The sequence below is a fragment of the Onychostoma macrolepis genome, chromosome 16 (assembly GCF_012432095.1).
Source record: "Onychostoma macrolepis isolate SWU-2019 chromosome 16, ASM1243209v1, whole genome shotgun sequence".
NCBI classification, from domain to species: domain Eukaryota; kingdom Metazoa; phylum Chordata; class Actinopteri; order Cypriniformes; family Cyprinidae; genus Onychostoma; species Onychostoma macrolepis.
This window is the reverse complement of record NC_081170.1, coordinates 13,249,238-13,269,398: the sequence shown is the minus strand read 5'-3', so window position 1 is coordinate 13,269,398 and position 20,161 is coordinate 13,249,238. Positions and strand designations below refer to the sequence as shown.

At 36.2% G+C, this 20,161-nt stretch overlaps 2 protein-coding genes, 1 long non-coding RNA gene and 1 pseudogene across 3 annotated transcripts; 1 reads left to right on the top strand and 3 right to left on the bottom strand.

Moving 5' to 3' along the window:
* Positions 1 to 101: 101 nt before the first annotated feature.
* Positions 102 to 5,733, top strand: LOC131522272 (uncharacterized). The gene is made up of 3 exons (XR_009266489.1): positions 102 to 193; positions 4,419 to 4,539; positions 4,693 to 5,733. It is a non-coding gene; the product is annotated as an uncharacterized LOC131522272 (long non-coding RNA).
* styk1b (serine/threonine/tyrosine kinase 1b) lies at positions 378 to 6,422 on the bottom strand. The gene is made up of 10 exons (XM_058747660.1): positions 6,188 to 6,422; positions 4,708 to 4,766; positions 4,402 to 4,575; positions 3,562 to 3,888; positions 3,292 to 3,473; positions 3,020 to 3,100; positions 2,639 to 2,847; positions 2,509 to 2,549; positions 2,291 to 2,387; positions 378 to 2,164 (listed from the first exon to the last, which is right to left on the bottom strand). The coding sequence occupies exons 2-10, from the start codon at positions 4,763 to 4,765 to the stop codon at positions 1,969 to 1,971; spliced, it is 1,365 nt and encodes a 454-aa protein (XP_058603643.1). The 5' UTR covers position 4,766; positions 6,188 to 6,422; the 3' UTR covers positions 378 to 1,968.
* A 2,337-nt stretch (positions 6,423 to 8,759) lies between these two features.
* Positions 8,760 to 16,330, bottom strand: LOC131521667 (glutathione S-transferase kappa 1-like; annotated as a pseudogene).
* A 1,485-nt stretch (positions 16,331 to 17,815) lies between these two features.
* On the bottom strand, positions 17,816 to 20,161 carry LOC131522392 (glutathione S-transferase kappa 1-like). The gene is made up of 8 exons (XM_058747856.1): positions 20,096 to 20,161; positions 19,908 to 19,979; positions 19,730 to 19,811; positions 19,390 to 19,508; positions 19,033 to 19,170; positions 18,695 to 18,811; positions 18,500 to 18,593; positions 17,816 to 17,865 (listed from the first exon to the last, which is right to left on the bottom strand). Exons 2-8 carry the CDS (start codon positions 19,977 to 19,979, stop codon positions 17,816 to 17,818), a joined length of 672 nt encoding a protein of 223 aa, XP_058603839.1. The 5' UTR covers positions 20,096 to 20,161.

Here is a 20,161-nt window from a genome sequence, read left to right as displayed (position 1 = left end):
TATAAAATCAAAATGTTTGTTTTAAGGTGCATTATGGGAATAATGCAGCTGTAAATTGTGATTGGATGGGGGGAAATTGGGCTAGATTTCATTGCTTTCGGGTGGGTTTTGAGTCAGCTGGGGCCTGTCAACCCTGTATGGAAGAATTTTCGTTGGCTGAGCAACAAATGACTGCCCATACTGTGTCTAAAAAGTAAGTTACTCATTTAATTGTTGTTTATTAAGCTGTTCTATAAGAATAATATCACGCTCCCGGTATTGGGTACTTTGAATATCAGCATGACTGTGATTCGGAACAATTTGCTCCTGTAATAGTGTTTAAAATATTCAAGGGTTGAACAGATATTTCATTGTGTTAGAGTAAATGTGGAAATGTACCTGCCACGGGTGGTTGCATCATTAACCTGGCTATTGTACTGCTAAATATGTCTGTCCTGAAAAATTGATATCAGTTTTGCTTGATCAGATCAGTCAAGTTTGAAACAAGTGTTTATTGCTTTAAACTCCACCTTTTCACAGCATCAGGATCAAATATCTAACTGTACAATAAATTTAGGATTTAATTTATGGTAACATCAATAAAATCCTAGAATTTGGCAATGTTTGTTCAATGCATTTTGAAGAATGGATAATATCTGTAAACATTCTCTAAAATTAACATTTCATACATTCAAATTTTTTAACCCCTTCAGACCTGGCGTCCATTGTAATGGACATTACATATTTCTGGGTCTAAACCAATAAAAAATCTCTGATTTCATTGTTTGGATAATGCTTATTACTGATTGGTTCCTGATTATCCAATCACAATGGAGAAATTACTTTTGACTTGATCTGAGAGAGCTTCAGACATCAGACAAGACAAGCATGGCTCTGAAGCTCAAGAGAGGGAGGAGTAAGTGCCTATTTTTCATAAAAAATGTTAATTTATGTTCATGCTAGCCTAATACATTTTCTCTCAGCATAATTTTAACAATTTCAAGTGTTAATATTTCAAGTTATTTTGAAAATATTTCATTTCATTAAGTTATAGGATTTTTTCAAAGTTTAATGTCCATCCCAATGGACATCAGGAGTCAAGAGATATTAGCCAGCACTCAGTTAGTTCATGCAAAGAAACAAAATACCTATAAGCATTTCATAGCTAAGCTATGACTTCACAATTGATTTATTTTATAGTCAAGAAAGTGGACCCTGAGAATGATTACACATCCTTTTGATCTAGCTGTGGTCAACAGTTGGTTAGAGTACGGGCTGGGTGCCAAGAGGGCCAATCTCCAGACAAAAGACACCCTGGATCTCCTCCATTTCAAGATGAATGTGGCCCAGTGTCTGGTGAGTGTTCATAAACCAGTGGCAGCAAAACCAGCTACCTAGTTTTCCCAGGAGGTCTCCCATCCAGATACTGACCAGGCTCAGCCCTGCTTAGCTTCGTGGGCAACCGGTCTTGGGCTGCAGGGTGATATGGCTGTGGCCATTTGTTAGTAATTGGGTGATCTCTTATTAGCTTACAATGTTAAAAGTTAGCAATTCGTTTGGAAGTTCCGTGATAACTGAATGCAAAACTGATTTCTTGGGGTTACATTGCCCACAATCATCCAACCCATTCAATCCACCAACACCCTATGTTAAAAACATGGCCTTTTTTAATCTAAGATTTCATGGCATTTTATGTTCATTTAGTCGTGGCGTCCATTGTAATGGACATGAAAAAATACCAATAAAAACATGAGTTATCAAAAATGTTTTTTCCCCCCTTTATTTCTATGCTGGAAGGGAGTAAAAATCAACTGGGAAAATGTTTTTTTGCTCAGCAGAAAAAAATCAGGTCTGAAGGGGTTAATGTTAGTATGGCCGGTCAACACTCAATTCACTCAGCAGGAAACACTGGAGATGTACAGTTTACACCACAAACACAAAATAATATATTTATATGGGTGTGATGTATTATGAAGAGTCATGTGAAGTTTAGAAAACGGTGTAGTTGTTGGATTCTCCATATCCTGCTTCCTTCAGATACTGTTCAATATTGATTGGCTCAGGCACATGGATTGCACTGCTGTCATTGGCACTCTTCTCTCCTAATTGGAGTTTACGCCTGACCTCAGCCAATGAGGGGCGGTCATGCTCCTTCCACTGACAGCAAGATTTGATAAGTGAGTAACTAGAGAAAAGCAGTTGTAACAATTGATTATTTTGAACATACACAATGTATAAACAGTAAATTAAAATATAATAAGAAAACAAATACAATAATTTTACAAAGCAACAATTCTAAAGGTGCATTTACAGTGAGTTGGAGCAGTTGTTCGGTTTCTTCAGGGTTTTCCCTCGCTGATGATACTGTAGAAGTTCCTTTGCAGGGATTTCAGAAAAGGGGACCTCACCTGAAAGTATGTGAGAGAAGTTAACAAAAATGTGAGAGAAGTTAAAGGTGAGAGGTATTAATCATTGTAAGCAAGATACAGTCAACTTGAATCATCCCAAAGAACCGCACAGCAAACTCACCAAGAGTCACCATTTCATACAGTAGCAGCCCAAATGACCAACTGCAAAAAAGATCAAGTAATACAGGTATTTGAGTTGAAAACGTGAACGTTGTTTTTCGATGAAAACATGTATTGGGCTTTTTACTTACACATCGCTTTTTGGAGTGACTGGTCTCTTGGCCAGTAGCTCAGGAGCCTGCCACTTTTTTCTTCCAGGATCTTCACTGTGATTAGCACTTGCTGATGTCCTTGCATACAAATCACCCAAACCCCAAAGTTTTGCAGTACAAATCCTGCTGACTAACACACTGCGAGCTTTGATGTTGCAGTGGAGAAGATCTTTACTATGGAGAAAGTCCTACAGAGAAAGAAGCAAGAAAGGTCAGAAGATCTCCATCCTTGAAAGTGAACCAAAATATCACGCAACACCATCATTGGTGTCATATTTGTTCCAACTACTGCTTATATTGCCAGTTCAAATGCTTGGATTTTAGAGCATGAGAAAGTGGTGATAACAACATTGTGCTCACCAGTGCAGAGGACACATGTGAAGCCATGGTGAAGATCTTTTTCTCTGTCATCTGGTACATGCCGTCTGGTCCAATATTATCCTTTTTAATACCAAATGACAAATGAATTTGCACCAAAATAAGTTTATTTAGATGCAAGATTAACAAGATACCTTTGAGATCAACAACATAAGACATAGGCAGCATTTCAAAAATTTACTTATGGCCTATGTAAGGCTGTTTCCCACCAGTTGAGAACCGCTGCTATAAAACTTCTTGGTCAAACCTCTCACCTGTCTACATCTCCACAGGAATCCGAGCAGATCTCTGTTCTCCAACTCTTCAACAACAGTAATGAGAGGAGCTCTCAGGGATACAACTCCCAGAAGCTCCGGTAAGAAGGGATGTGGCCCTAACTGGGAAAGGAAGGACGCAAATCCCAAGAATGACTGATTTTCCTGGTTACTGGCTGAATCTGAGTATAAGAACAAAAAAAGGAAAGTGAAACTGGAATTCAAGATCTCAGTCAGACGTTATGACTATATCATAAATCGCTTGGGCACCTTGAAGTACACGCAGAACCACATTTCTGTTTTCCATACGAGCCCTGTAGAGTGACACGGAGCTGTCTGACTTCAGAGAGTATGATGCTGGGAGAGGAGACACCCCTTTGAAGTTCTCCGGGAGTCGCTGTCGTGGAAGTTCCCTGGGCTTTGTGAAGGCTGAAGCTGCGGCGCCAAAAGAGCCTCCGCCATCAGTAAAGGCCACATTGTTGACATTGAAGGAGGCATGTTCATGTCTATAGGAGTCTCGAACTGGGCTGAATGTCATGTAAGATGTAGTGTCCAACGCTATGGGCTCACCTTCAAGAGCATTCAGACCCTGGGGAGCTACGTATAGGGAGATAGAAAGAGAGACTGTTTAGATGGGTATGAAAAACAGAACAGGATCCTTAATAAAATATATTATTGACCAAATGTCATGCTTGTTTACTTGAAGTCGGTATCAAAACCATTTTGTGCAAACAGTCTCAATGTGTAGATTAGAGGCCTGATTCTTAAGCCCTTGCCACGACACATAAGTACAGTGGTTTGCATCTGAGATGCAACATTTATGCTTAACACTAAAGCAAATATTTAATCCTTGTAATATGTACAGACATTGTGTTATTAATTAGGAAATACATTTTTGTGATTAACTTTTTATTCAATTGTAAAATGCCCACATCAATTTTGCTATGCATCATACATGTAACATATATGCAAATTTTTGCATTTAATACAAAACATTGAAATATATATTACAATTATATATATATATATATATATGTATATGTGTGTGTGTGTGTGTGTGTATACACACTCTTGGCATGTTGTTTTTTAAATATATATGTAGACACTCACCATCAATGCCTTGCAAGTTTCTTCTAGTCCTGGTTGTTCGACTGGACCTGGGTTGCAGGCGATCCACCTTCTCAGGACAGAACTTCAGCAGCAGCAGAAACACCAGCGTGAGCAAGAAACTCATCAAAAACAACACTGGTACGATTATCACTTCCTGTTCATACACACGGATCTCTGAGGGAGCAAGTCACATGTTGACAAGGAATATGAGTGACTTTTTTAAACTTTAGCTTACAACTTTGGAGACATACTCGTCTAATGGTGATGATGCCTTTTTGTTTTATCTGACAGACATTATCTACTCACCACACAATGTGTCTCCAGGTTTGCATTCAGAATACGCAGAACTGGAAGTGGTAGCCATCCTGCGCAGAGACAGAATGTGGATTTAAAAGGTTGGAGATTTTTAATATTAACTACTTACTTGTTTACCAAAGTATAGCGCTGTGTTTCAGGCTGATTTCCAAATATGGAGAACATTGAAACAATGTAGATTTGAAATGTTCTAAGTCTTCTATAGTGGCAGTATGAAACATCATGCTGAATTCTGGGTCAGCGTAACATGATCAGTGTTTCTAATCAGCATAAAAGGCTTAGGGTAGTTGAGACGCATCTTTGTAAACATCTTCAGTGTTCATCAGTATTTTTTCTTTTTTTCAGGAAATAACCCCAGAAAGAAAAAAGGGGATTTCACATGTAAATATTTACTGTGTTCATAAGTAAATTATGTGTGTGTACATGATGAGAGTATCTTGTAAGTATAATCTCAAAGACGCTATACTACACACTTGTGCTCCATGTGCAATATGAGATGACCTCATTTGTGAACAAACAGTGAACACCCAGTCTCATGGTTTCTAAATGTCAGTACTAATATTTGCTATACTTTGTGTGTGTTCATGGCTGCAATTGTCAGTTGTGTTGTGCTACTAGATGAATGTGCTCTTTGCCTATAAGTGTGGCTAAATGTGTTTTCAGACTGTGAAGTAAAAGGCTAAAGTATTAGCTCCATTTCTGACACATACAGGAATATATACGCCTTTTTATTTGGATTATGATCCTCAACCTGTTTGTCTACATTTTTCGTTCTCAAAGACGACACAACAACACGTCATATACACAGAGGTACTTGGGGAAACCCACATAAGAAAGTGAGATGTATTATACATAAATATCTTGACTTAGTAAATTGTCCAGTACTTTTATTCAGCAAATATTCAGTTGATCAAAAGTGACAGTAAAGACATTTATAATGTTAAAAAAAGATTTATATTCCAAATAAATGCCATTCCTTTCTAACTTTCTATTCATCAAAGAATCTGGAAAAAAGTGTTTCACAGTTTCCACCAAAACTTTTTTAGTATCAAGACTCTTTTCAACAATGATTATAAGAAATGTTACTTGATTTCTGAAGGATCATGTGACACTGAAGACTGGAGTAATGCCAACACAGGAATAAATTACATGAAAAAATGTTAAAATAGAAAACAGTCATTTTAAATGTTAATAATATTCAAATAAATACAGTCTTTTGGGGACTCAAAAACATTAAAGAATCATACTGACCCTCATTTGAATGGTAATATAATGCTCTCTCTATAGTGTATTTATCCTTCTTTGACGTAACTGAGTGTTCTGTGCACTTTATAATACAAACTAATTCACAATAAATAAATTATCAAATCATCTGACAGCTAATTCCTCAAGTAGGCCTGCATTGTAAACAAAAAAACTAAGTCATGTATTACACTTTGTTGGCTTTGTCTGCAGGGCTGTATTGACCTACCTGCCGAACTCTGTTTTTGTAGGTGGTCTTACTCCTTGATGTGCAGTCTTTCCTTGTGTCTCAGATCGTCTCTATTCATATAGTTTTCCATGATGGAAATGATATCCAATTGTTGAATACACCACTCTGTCCCATGTTTTACAGTGTCATCACTACCTCTTATTAGTCTTACTTGTTTCTAGAGAATCTCCTTATGGTGTACTAAGCCTGCTTTTGTTTGTCTAGGTTGCACCTTTGTTGGTGACTTAGCTCCACCCTTTTCACATGTGCGCCATCTCTTCACTTGCTGTTGTTGTTAACACCCTCCTTTTCTGCAGTGCTAAAAAATAATTTTTACGGCCAAAGGGTTTATTACAGTGCCATATCTACATTTCACAGAGTATCATTTACAGCTGTCAAACCCTGTGAAATTACACTATATCCAGTTAAATGTTCAGACTTTGCCTTTCTACTTGTGTTAAACTAATCACATCTATCATACTCCATTTGTGACATTTTCTTCTTCCTGAATCTAGCCTAACCAAAACCTGATTATCCAGCTCCTCAAGTTTCTCTAGGCTGTTCAGACATCCAGGCACAACTCCTAACTCAATCAATGTCCATTAAAAACAGTAGAAGAGGGCGTGCAGGTTTACCTTGCATCCAGTGTTTATGGTTTAGAATGGTTTCGTCAGCACTTGCATTCAGTGTCTGACAGCTGATGGTTTTAAGTAGGACTTCAAATAGTCCATAGTAGGATTGCACCATTTAGCATTCGGTTGCATCAAAAACCAGCTAAAATTGGTTAATCAGCAGGCCATAAATAAAAAGTAAATATATAGACATGACAAAGGCCAATTTTTTTTAAAATAAGTCTTTACTGGCTAAAACTACAGAGACCATGCTAATTGTTTATATTTAACACAGAATAATATTTTAAGTTCTACACATATTATCAGACATGGACTAAGTATTTTACACCATTGTTAAATAAAGTAAATTATTTATTTTTTTTATTGTAAAAATGTAAAACATTTTCTGGTAGTGTTAGGGTGTGGGTTAGTTTATAGTATTTATACTTGACTGTATATAAGAGCAGATATAGAAAATTATTAATAGGGTGGCGTGAGGGTGGCATGATGACTCTGAGGTGTGGCAGCAGCACTATAGCAAGTGTCCATGTGTGGTTCATGTGGATTTCTGGTCTTTTTTTTTTGGACATTTGTGTTAATGAATGTGCTGAACAGTTGCATTACCATAGAGTAATCTGTACTGTTTAAAAACCATATAAAATAAATATTAAAATATAAATATCCGGGGCACCAAGACAAGATTTTTTTTTGGATATTATGGAAGGTCAGAACACCCTAGCAACTGCCTCCTCTCTCGCTCTCTCCCTCTTACTTTCTCTAAGTCTCTCTTTAACTAGTCAAGGCCTTTATCAAACCAACATAATCAAGTTAAGATTAGATTCTTAACTATTTCTTCTTATTGATTTTCTGAGACTCGAGTCATTTGATTCAGACCAAAAAGATTCTTTCAGATTCTGATTTGTTTCTTGATGTTACATTTATGCCAGTAGGTGGCGACAAATGAGCCGTTGAAACAGACATTTTTATCCTTTTAAAAATTAGCTTGTCTACAAATGTCCACTAATGGTTTTCACAACAAATGACAACAAAATAGGTCTATTTTTCCGTGTTCCTATAATCATGAATGTAATAAACACGGACTATTTCGGGATAATTCTGGGGTGACAGTGAATTTTCTTAGGGTGGCAGTTGCCACCGGTAGATCCTCCTCTGACTATTTAGAAACATTAGTCAGTGTCAGTATCCCCTTTTAGATGTAAACGTGCGTGTATGTGTTTGCTGTTGAATTGAATCTATGTCAGTTTACACCACTTTAACATTTTATTTAGAAGTTGTTGAAATAGACAACCTGGTCTCATAAAAATACGTACCTCTGCGCACTTTTTGTACAACACAGTTTTACGTACCTTGCTGCACGTTTCGCCACAGTTTCAAATAGAAATGCTAAAACACAGGTTCAATATGTGAACCCTGACACGTTTTTATTACGTAGATATTGGTACATATTGCTGTTTTTTTATTATGTTGCTTCAGATACGTATTGCAGCTGTTCAGAATTCAAATATCCGGGGACTGTCGCTAAAGGTTAATGCTCTATCATGTTGGAAATATGCCCTACACCAAACCCAACCCTAAACCTACCCAATAGTGTTAACAAATGCAAAACTGATATAAAAACCTATTAGCTGATGCAACTGTGCCATTTGAACTTACTTTTATGCAGATTTTAACTGCTTTGTTGAACCACACGGGATTCAAACAGGTGCTTCTCGTCTCCTAAGTCCGTCTCCGTACTCCGTGAGCTCCCGAACAAACTTATCATTTATGAAAACCCATAGCTATGAAGCTGGATGTATGTGATGCTAACGTTCAAAAGCATCATATTAATGTTGTTTTGAAGTCATAGCATGATATTCTTCCAAGTAATTGTGCGAAAATTACGCTTTATTAATCGCAACTCTGTAAATTTGTGTGAAAGTGTTCATTTATTTTGGAAACTGCAGTGATATGTACTTATTGGTACGTATTTCATGTCATGCTAAAAAGTGCACCCAGGTACGTAAATGCCATGAGACCAGGTAGGAAATAGAATATGGAGGAGTAGTGATCACATTGTGGCTTTGGACTTGTTAGGGTGAGGCACCATCCACTTCTCCCCTGGAACACAAAAGAAAGAGAATAATTGGACAATAGCCTTTCTAAAAATAAAAAGTAAAATGTAAATATGTCAATAAACTACGTAAATTAACTGATGGTATTGGTCGAACAAATTGTTGGTTAATTGGTTAATCAGTTAATAGTCCACATCCCTAGTCTATAAAATTACTGAAGAAATAAGCCATGAGCTCAAATCTGTCAGAACCAAAGAAGACCTCAGCCTTCCCTTTCACATGACACACGATAAATGGGGAAAAACTGTATAAGGAGGTTTTATGATATTTTTACCACAAAGACATTTTGATGGGAAAGACTGAGGGTGCAGAGATGCAAGTAAAATGCACTGACTTTATACTCCAGTGCTTCCTGTGTGACACTCTTCAGCTTGTTTTTGATTGGTTGAGATTTGGAGAGAGTCAGAATTTCCTCCACTTCATTGGCTGAGAGACCTGCCTTTAATCCTGCCTGTGCAGAAAGACATTGGAGAATACTGTTAATTGTAGTTATATACGTTTTTCTTGGTTTAGCAGATGTCAGTCTCCAACTTGATGCTAAAATAAATAATGACATATTTTTATTGATCTCATTTAATTTCTTATTCTCAGGTATAGAATACCTCAGTGAGTGAGGCAGGCTGGGTAATGTCCTGATGAGTGCGCCACATTCTTTTCCAGAGCTCTCTAGACACCCTTTCTAGTGTGTCTCCCTTTTTTTCCTTCTCTGATACAACTGTCACAAAACACATTGCATTCAAAGAGTCTGAGATTGCAAAAGACAACAGAAGAACAAAAAAGAGAACAAAAGGGAAATAATTCACTTAGAAGCACATGAATATCCTTTTTTAGGTCGTGACAGGAATCTGATTAGATGAGTAAAGTGCCAAAGTTCAGCACGCACTTACACACCCTTGCAGGGGCAAAACCTTTTTCCATAAATTAATTTAAAAAATACTATGGAAATTGTTCACTTTTTTTTCTTTATAAGAGAAAGAAAACGCATTGCGTGTAATCACATCCATACAGTCTATGATCACAACAACGTTTGTCAGGCACCTACATTGTCATCTGAGGAGATTACAAAGATTAAACGAGTGTTTTATTAAACTGTAAAACATTAAATGTGGAGTAATCTGCTTTTGCGAAAAAAACGACTGTTGGAGTTATCTGCTTTTGCTATAAAACAAACTTTTAATATGTAAAAAAACTTCCATGTCCAAATCTGTGACCATGTACCAAAAAACTTTCAATGAACTTAATTAGCCAATCAAAGACATATCTGTTGATTTCTTCAACGCAATGGCCAATCAGAAACGTTCGAGTTTCCAGAATTCACTCACCGCTGAAAAAGCTGAAGTTTTTTGGATGCATACAGGCTGTAAAGTTTCGGGAATGATGCTGGATTAATTCTCGAAATATCAGTGATAAGCAATAAACGGGACAAAAATGCCTCTTTTATTTATTCTGGAAGCGGTCCTGGTCAAACTTCCACAGACAGAGCGCGTCCTGAGCGAGATCCAGTTAACGGACTAAAAGCGTAAACTTTATTGAGATTGGGACATATCAACCAGTAATTTCATTTCCAGTAACGGATGGTAGAAAGCTCAGAAATGAATGGTAGGCTATGCGATTTATGACAGAACAGTCCCACAACTGATCGTTTATTTTATTCCTCACGTGTCTCACCACAACGATTCAAAACGGACACATTTCAAGTGACACAGGAAAAAGACACGGAAAATTTAAATGAACATCAGAAAAGCAGCGCACACATTGCTGGTTAAAAATTAAAGGCCATCAACTGACACTTAAAACGGAAAGCATGGCCATTCAAATCAGCAGCAAGAGTCAAAGTTTCTCAGTTTAGTAAACGCAGCCAACCTCTTTAAGTTATTCTTTACTGCACTGTATTGACACAATGCGTTGCAATATAGTAGCGCATTGTTTTGATGCATAGGCTACATCCGAAAAAGATTTGTTTTTTGCCCCCATGTCACCCATGTGTGTGTGTGTGTGTGTGTGTGTGTGTGTGTGTGTATGTATATATATATATATATATATATATATATATATGTATGTATGTATGTATGTAGACCTCAACTTTACCATTTATGTCTCCCTGGTTTATGTCAGCATCAGGTTGCAGTAAAGGATCTAAATGCAGCACTCATCTTTAAACAATGGATCAAAATAAATTCTCAGGAGATCAAGAACGCACAGGAGAAACAACCACTATACCCTGACAAGAATACAACCCGAATTCCGGAAATGTTGGGACGTTTTTTTAAATTTGAATAAAATGAAAACTAAAAGTCTTTCAAGTCACATGAGCCAATATTTTATTCACAATAGAACATAGATAACATAAAAAAAATCTTTAAACCGATAAATTTTACAATTTTATGCACAAAATGAGCTCATTTCAAGTTTGAGTCCTGCTACAGGTCTCAAAATAGTTGGGACGGCGGCATGTTTACCATGGTGTAGCATTTCTTCAAAGATATCTTCTTTTCAAAACAGTTTGAAAACGTCTGGGCATCGAGGTTATGCGTATCTGGAGTTTTGGTGTTGAAATTTGGTCCCATTCTTGCCTGATAGGTTTCCAGCAGCTGATGAGTTCGTTGTCGTCTTTGACATATTTTTAGTTTAATGATGTGCCAAATGTTCTCTATAGGTGAAAGATCCGGACTGCAGGCAGGCCTATTCAGCACCCGCACTCTTCTACTACGAAGCCATGCTCTTGTAATAGCTGCAGTATGTGGTTTTGCATTGTCCTGCTGAAATACACAAGGCCTTCCCTGAAATAGACAAAGTCTGGAGGGGAGCATATGTTGCTCTAAAACCTTTATATACCTTTCAGCATTCATAGTGCCTTCCAAAACATGCAAGCTGCCCATACTGTATGCACTTATGCACCCCCATACCATCAGAGATGCTGGCTTTTGAACTGAACAATGATAACACGCTGGAAGGTCTCCTTCCTCTTTAGCCCGGAGGACACGGCGTCCGTGATTTCCAATAAGAATGTCAAATTTGGACTCGTCTGACCATTGAACACTTTTCCACTTTGAAACAGTTCATTTTAAATGAGCTTTGGTCCACAGGACACGACGGCGCTTCTGGACCATGTTCACATATAGCTTCCTTTTTGCATGATAGAGCTTAAGTTGGCATCTGCAGATGGCACGGCGGATTGTATTTGCCGACAGTGGTTTCTGGAAGTATTCCTGGGCCCGTTTAGTAATGTCAATGACAGAATCATGCCGATGAGTGATGCAGTGTTGTCTGAAGGCCCGAAGACCACGGGCATCCGACAAAGGTCTTCGGCCTTGTCCCTTACACACAGAGATTTCTCCAGTTTGTCTGAATCTTTTGATGATGTTATGCACTGTAGATGATGAGATTTGCAAAGCCTTTGCAATTTGACGTTGAGGAACATTGGTTTTAAAGTATTCCACAATCTTTTTACACACTCTTTCACAGATTGGAGAGCCTCTGCTCATCTTTACCTCTGAGAGACTCTGCCTCTCTAAGACATCCCTTTTATGTTACAGACCTGATGTCAATTAACTTAATTAGTTTCTAGATGTTCTCCCAGCTGAATCTTTTCAAAATGTCTTGCTTTTTCAGCCCTTTGTTGCCCCCGTGCTAACTTTTTTGAGACCTGTAGCAGGCATCAAATTTGAAATGAGCTCATTTAGTGGATAAAAGTGTAAAATTTCTCAGTTTAAACATTTGTTATGTTCTATTGTGAATAAAATATTGGCTCATGTGATTTGAAAGTCTTTTAGTTTTCATTTTATTCAAATTTTAAAAAAACGTCCCAACATTTCTGGAATTCGGGTTGTAGAAAAAGTGAGACAAACTGAGGGCTATAAATACACTGGTTAATGAAGAGAGGAAACAATAGACAGGTCCTTGGTTCGAGCCTCTCTGTGTTCTCTGTGTTTCTGTTGGTTTCCTCCACAATCAAAAGACTTGCATGTCAGGTCAGTTGGAAACACTACACACTGTAAAAAAAAAAAAGAAAAAAAAGTTGAGCCAACTTAGAATTTTAAGGCAACCAGCTTCAGCAGATTTTTGAGTTTTCTCTACTTGTCGTTTTAAGTTTATACAACAAAAATTTGAGAATCTCCCACAAAAATAAGTTGAGCAAACTCAAAAATCTGCTGAAGCTGGTTGCCTTACAATTTTAAGTTGGCTCAACTTTTTTTTTTTTTTTACAGTGCAGTAACCATAGTGTGTGTGTGTGTGTGTATTAGCCCTGTGATTTACTGCCCACTTGTCCAGGGTGTTTCTCTGCCTTTTGGCCCAAGATGCTGAGTGAGACTGGCTCAAGCATCCCTGCAACCCTACAAGAATCAATATGTTCCTTAATGTTCCTGTGAAAAGACAAAATGTGTAAAAGATTATCATGTAAATGCATTCTATTTAGTTAGTGACTGTTTTTCTTATTTAGTTTGATTCAATTTCTTAATCTTAGATGCAGGATACCTCAGTGAGTGAGGCAGGGTGGGTAATGTCCTGATGAGTGCTCCAGATATTCTTCCAGAGCTCTCTAGACACTCTTTCCACCAGCACGTCTCTCTCTTTTTCTTTCTCAGCTACTGCTGTCAGAAAACGCATTCAAAGTGCCTTAGTTAGAAAGAAAGAAAAAGAGATTGACTGTGATTAACCTAAATAACCAGTGTATGTTTACACACAAATGCAAAAGAAGACCTGAATTTTAATATTTTTTTAATTAAACAGAGAGACAGATTATGCTTTATTAGATTTTAAAAACAATATAACATGACAAGTTTAATGCCAAAGTTTAGCACTACTTACATGCCCTTGTAATGGACTTCACTGGTAGGGAAAAAAATGTTTTCCCGCAAGTTTACAGTAAAAAAAAAGTCCAGAATTCTTCTTCTATTTGAGTATGTGAAATTAGCTTAAACCATGGCTTAGATTCATAAGCCATCATAAAGAGAAACGGTGGTTTGAATACCTTTTTTACAAGCAAGGTAAAGGTGGATTCACAGAATTCAAAGAACTCAGACAGCTGCTTCAAATCTGTGACCATGTACCAAAACTTATTTTGGACCAATCCAGGTTCCTGGTTACCTAGAAATAAAGCAAAAAGGTTTTGTGACATTGTGAAGAATATCTCAACAAAAGCAATATGTTGACATTTACCTGAACCATGAAAAACTCCTCCTAAAAATGCCGGTTTGAATTTGAGGTCGATGTTCCAAACATTTCTATAGCGGCACAGCACCTTGAAACACAAAATCAACACAGGCTCAGTACTGACACTGAATTTACACTGAAGGCATGGCAATGAATATACCAAGGTTGAAAAAATATTACCCACCTCAAATGCCAGCCAGGAATAAGGAGAGATGACATGACAAAGGCAAACCCTACCCCTAACCTTAACTGTATGTCTTGTACTCAGGGCTCGAAAATTAACTTTTTTACTTGGTAGCACTAGTGCTCACAACTTTAAGAAGTTAGGACCACCAGCAAAAATTTAGGAACACCCACCAAAAATTAATGAGCTCCATAACTATAAATTATATATTAACAGATTTCCTCTTTACATTCTTAACTTTAATGTAGATTGGTTAATATATTAGCTGTCAATCACCCAGTCACTGCTTTCCGCTGTCAGGTGACAGGGAGCTATAACTACCGTGGGAAATGCAAAGGGTTGAAGAAGAGAGAAAATGAAAAGAAACATTGACCGATTTCTTTCGTAAACCACCGAAGTTAATCTGAGTTTGGTTAAACAGAGAGAGAGAGCTCCTCTTTGGCGAGGGTTAGGATGGTGTATGTCGTGTTAAATTTTACATTCAGCTCTGCCAATTGCGCAGAAAGGCTGGCAGCTAGGGGTGTGCAATACTGACAAAAAATTATATCTCGATATTTTCTAGGATTTTATAGATAACAAGAATTAGACAATATTTTGCTTGTGTTATTGTGCTGGTAGTCTTAAGGACTACCGTGGACAGCTGATTTTGATATTCTTCATATTCTGTGTGGTGGTCAGTTCACAGCAATGATAGAAATTAATCTTTTGCAATAAGTTTAAATTGATTTTTACCTTTTATGGTCATTTTCACAATAAAGCCATTTTTTTCTAAAAGTGTGCATCATCATTTCAGTCAAATTCTTACATTTAATCAGTCAGTTAGAATAATAAGACATTTGGGCTGTTATCAAGCAAATGAAATCAGTATCAGCAAAATTCATCTTTGAATTTTGAATTTCTGAAGTGGCATTTAGATGCACTTACACCCTGCTTAATGCAGGACATGAATGCATTTAACCTGCAGTTACACATGCATATATAATGTTTTATTACTGTAAACATAAAACGTTGAATACTGATATTTGAAATTATTATTATTTTTTAATTAAAAGATACTTTAAATGTGAAATTACAATCGCCAGTAGGTGGCATCAAGTCACTGTTAATAAGTGAGTCACTGCGATTGAACCGAATCATTTAAACGGTTGATTCATTCAGGAACGAAAAAACACCGTCATTTTGCTCAGAGACGCGAAACAGTGCTGTGGCTTTGTTTGGAATTATTTTTGTTGTCGAAATGGAGAAAAAACAGGAAATATGGTGTCTAAAACGTAAGTCTCTTAATATTAACTTCTTGTTTATTGAACTGTTTTATAAAATCAATATCACATTTGTAATCATGCAGATTTTTGGAGGAAAACACGGCATTGTTCGTGTGCTATTAACTGTCAGGTGTGAGTGATAGAGGACTCAGATGCAGAGTAGAGAACGGAGAAACTTTATTTCTCGCAAACTCCGTCCCACAGGCTTTAAAGTGAATGCACGTTCTGGGAACGTTAGTTTATGGTTCCCAGAATGTTATTTTTTATGATTTGTTTTTGGTTAGCCAGGAAAGTTTTCTTAACGGAAATAGAACGTTCCCATAACGTTATCCTAACGTTCCCAGAACGTTAGTTTTTGGTTTTTAGAACGTTATTATAACGTTTCCCTAACCCTAACCTTACTCCAGTATGATCACTCCGCTGTAGGTCAGTAATTCAGCACACACGACCCAGTGTAACCAATTGCATGGAAATTATCCGTATGGACGCCTAATCAGCATTATAAAACCATATCTTGTTTTTATCTATTGTTTAATTAATAAAAAATAATCTGAGCACATCAACTATCGTATGTAAGATTAAATAAGATTAAATCTGTCCATTACGGGGTAAATTACCAATATTTTATTTCTTCAGCACCAAATAAAAATTACTTCACACAATGTATGGTTTATAAAATATGACGTTTATTCACAGATATTAAAAAAAAAAAAAAATTGACTTAAAGTAGGATATCAGTACATTCATTTCTTACCGCTATTATACAGTTTGTACAGCGGGACACTCCTCTTTTGATCCATAAACAAAAAATTTCTCGCTTAACATCATGTTCTCTTCAGTTAGGCATGTCAAATCCCTCCGAAATCATATTTACTGTCATAACTATATTCATTTTAAGTAATCATTCAATAAATAGATCGATAATCGAGCGAGTACGAGTAAACAAGTCAAATGAAATGACCGTTAATTTTTAAAGTTATTTTAAAAATAACCACCCTGCAACGTTCTGGGAACGTTATTTTATGGTTGCAAAAAAAAAAAAAAAAAAAAACTAAAACTAACCATTAGGGAACGTTCTCCCTAAGTTATTTTCAGGTTATTTTAAAAAATAACCACCCTGCAACGTTCTGGGAACATTATTTTATGGTTACAAAAAAAAGAATCAAACGGGAACCAAAAACTAACGTTAGGGAAAGTTCCGTGTTTGCTGGGTGTGAACGTTTTTAGAGAAATGAAAACAGGTCGCACTACAACAATTATATGCACTCGCACAAATGCTTCCAAATATATGTTGAGGTCGCACAGATTAAATTATGGGAGCATAAAAAAAATTGAATAACATAATATATATAATAAAATACCGTATTGACCCGAATATAAGACGATGTTTTTTTTCTTGGAAATACATCTGAAAAAACGCGGTCGTCTTATATTCAGGGTCTAGACTTTGACATGTCAATAATACACCCACAACAATAGGTGGCGCCAAAAACGCATGAAACGAGTGTGCCATGAAATATGTAATGTAATGTGTGTTGTAAAGATCGCGAATGAAAACAAAAGAAAAAGAAAAGCTTACAGCGGCACGAGTCGTGACTGTCATGTTAGCCTGATGGGAACAAACTTCCTCTGTAAGTGATTTTAAAACATAAGACTGTACCCAGATTTGAAGACTACGATAAGATTTCACTTCTACTGATAATAAAATTTTGTTGGCTACTATGAGATTGATAGCCTAAATGTTATATAATTCAGATGGGCTACCTGTTATTTCAATGGTATATCAAAAAGTGTATATTTTTCAATGTCATTGTTGGTACATTTTACCAGTATTTACCATACTTTCAAAACAAATATTAAAATAGGAAAACTATGCAATATGAAAATAATTTAAGAAAAAATGTGGAAAAAAAGAAAAGAAAAGGTACATCTGAAAAAAGGGGGGTCGTCTTATAATCAGGGTTGTCTTATATTCGGGTCAATACGGTAATTAAATTTTATATATATATATAACCTTTTGTGAGTTGGAATGGTTTCTATGGATGTTAAAGATTCTTCATGACAATAAAGAACCTTTATTTTTTTGGAGTGTAGATGTTTTATGTTTGTACATAATGTATTATTTAGACCTCAACTTTACTATTTTTGTATTCCTGGCTTATTTTTAAGCTCTTTTTTATTTTGTGTGTGTGTTTGCTGTTGAATTAAAAACAATGTGAATTTACAGTACTTTAAACATTTTATTTAGAAGTTGTTCAGATAGACATAGCATGGAGGAGTAGTGATCACATTTGGGCTGTAGGCTTGTCAGGGTGAGGCCCCACCCACTTCTCTCCTAGAGCACACAGACAGAAAAGAAAATGAATGCACAATGAACAGTGTGTCACCTAAAATTTTAACATTCTAAGGTTAGATAGGAATTTATGGTTTAAAACATGACACAGCACAATAAATGATAAATATAATATGGTATAATATATATGGTAAGTATAAAAATAAAATTATATATACATACATATATATATATATATATATATATATATATATATATATATATATATATATATATATATATATAGACAGAGAGAAAAGAGAGAGAGAGTATAAAAGATGTGAAATATCCATAGTATGGGTGCACATTTTGGAAAATTCTTTGATTATCATCATTGTTAGCACTGGCAAACAATAAGCACATTTTAACTGGTTAAAATGCTGACAAGCCATAAAAAACACATGATAAAACTTATCAAACAGACATGACCAAATCATTTTTTAACAAATCTTTGCTGAGAAGAAACACTGAGGAATAATAAGAATGCTTTCCATCATTTTGACAATAAATAAGTAAATACATAAATAAACAAATAAGACCATATGATCACATAAAATGTGTAAATTAACCAATGAAGTTAGTCAAACAAATTGTTGGTTAATCAATGAATGAGTCTAAATTCCTAGTCAGTAGTTACCGATGAAATAAGCCATGAGCTCAAATCTGTCAGAACCAAAGAAGACTTTAGCCTTCCCGTTCACATGACACACGATAAACGGAAAACCAAAGCACTGCAAAAATGGGGAAAAACTGTGTAAGGAAGTTGATATTTTGATGTTTTTACCACAAAGACATTTTGGTGGAAAGACGAAGGGTACAAAGATGCACTGACTTTATACTCCAGCGCTTCCTGAGTGACAGTCTTCAGCTTGTCTTTGATTGGCTGAGATTTGGAGAGAGTCAGAATTTCCTCCACCTCATTGGCTGAGAGACCTGCCTTTAATCCTGCCTGTGCAGAAAGACATTGGATAATATTAATTATCAGATGACAGTTTATTTTATTGTCTTCACTACAGGTTTAGCATTGATAGATGTGTCATTCTCCATCTTTGTGCTAAAATACGACATTTCCTCAAATGTATGGAGTAAAACGTTAAGGATTAAAATAAGTGCTAGAGAATTTTTTTTAATTTATCTTGATTTAATTTCTTAATCTCAGTTATATGATACATCAGTGAGTGAAGCAGGCTGGGTAATGTCCTGATGAGTGCGCCACTTTCTCGTCCAGAGCTCTCTAGACACCATTTCCAGTGTGTCTCCATCTTTTCCCCTCTCTGCTACTGCTGTCACAAAACGCATTGCATTTAAGTGTCTAAGAAGCCAACAGATAACAGGAGAGAAAAGAGAATAAAAGAGATGTGATTCACTTAGAAGCACAAGAATATTGTTTTTTCAGATTGTAACAATAATATAATTGGACGAATTAGGTGCCAAGGTTTAGAACTTGCTTACATGCACTTCAGGGGAAAACCTCATAAAAAATTTATTTCTGGTCATGAGTACCATCACAGAGAAACAGGCTTGAATACCTTTCTCAGAAAGGCTTGCAGGTTGAAACATAGGGACTCCAAAATACTGAGACAGCAGCTTCAGATCTGAGACCATGTAAGTAAGCTTACTAGAGTTCGCTCCAGCAGGCAGGTTACCTAGAAAAAATAATCTTGGTAAGGTTTTCTGTCTTCACTTATAAAAAGTACAAAGTGTATTTTACAAATTATATTTCAGCTATAACAAGAGTATTGCTCCCAGTAGATTTTCACATATATTTAATTATATAAGACATACATTTACTGTCTGGAATATTTAAAAAGCTATGATAATTAATGCAACATTTATTTTTATTTAGTAGTTGTGATCATGTCATTACCTGAGCTGTATATGACTCCTGTTAAATATGCCGGTTTGAATTTGAGGTCGATGTTCCAAACATTTCTATAGCGGCACAGCACCTTGAAACACAAAATCAACACAGGCTCAGTACTGACACTGCATTTACAGCGAAGGCATGGCAATGAATATACCAAGGTTGAAAAAATAATACCCACCTCAAATGCCAGCCAGGAATAAGGAGAGATGACATCATAGAACAACTTGACCACTTTTCTAGAATTGGACATCTGTAAAAAATGATTACAATATAATATTCACAAATCCAAACACATAAGTATGGACTACAATATACAGTATATTACAATATATTATAATGACATTTACAGGCACAATGGCACAATACCTTTTCTTTGTTCTTGTTCTTGTTCTGATTTCTTTTAATGGGAGAAAGGTGTAGCTGCAGGTTGGA

Coding starts and splice junctions, on each gene's coding strand:
- LOC131522392 (XM_058747856.1), bottom strand. CDS start 19,979: ATGTCCAATTCTAGAAAAGTGGTCAAGTTGTTCTATGATGTCATCTCT. Junction 19,812..19,907: donor ATTCCTGGCTGGCATTTGAG/GTGGGTATTATT, acceptor TTGTGTTTCAAG/GTGCTGTGCCGCTATAGAAA. Junction 18,594..18,694: donor AGGAAGCGCTGGAGTATAAA/GTCAGTGCATCT, acceptor CCATTTTTGCAG/TGCTTTGGTTTTCCGTTTAT.
- styk1b (XM_058747660.1), bottom strand. CDS start 4,765: ATGGCTACCACTTCCAGTTCTGCGTATTCTGAATGCAAACCTGGAGAC. Junction 3,101..3,291: donor TCCTGTGGAGATGTAGACAG/GTGAGAGGTTTG, acceptor GGTATTAAAAAG/GATAATATTGGACCAGACGG. Junction 2,550..2,638: donor GTCACTCCAAAAAGCGATGT/GTAAGTAAAAAG, acceptor TCTTTTTTGCAG/TTGGTCATTTGGGCTGCTAC.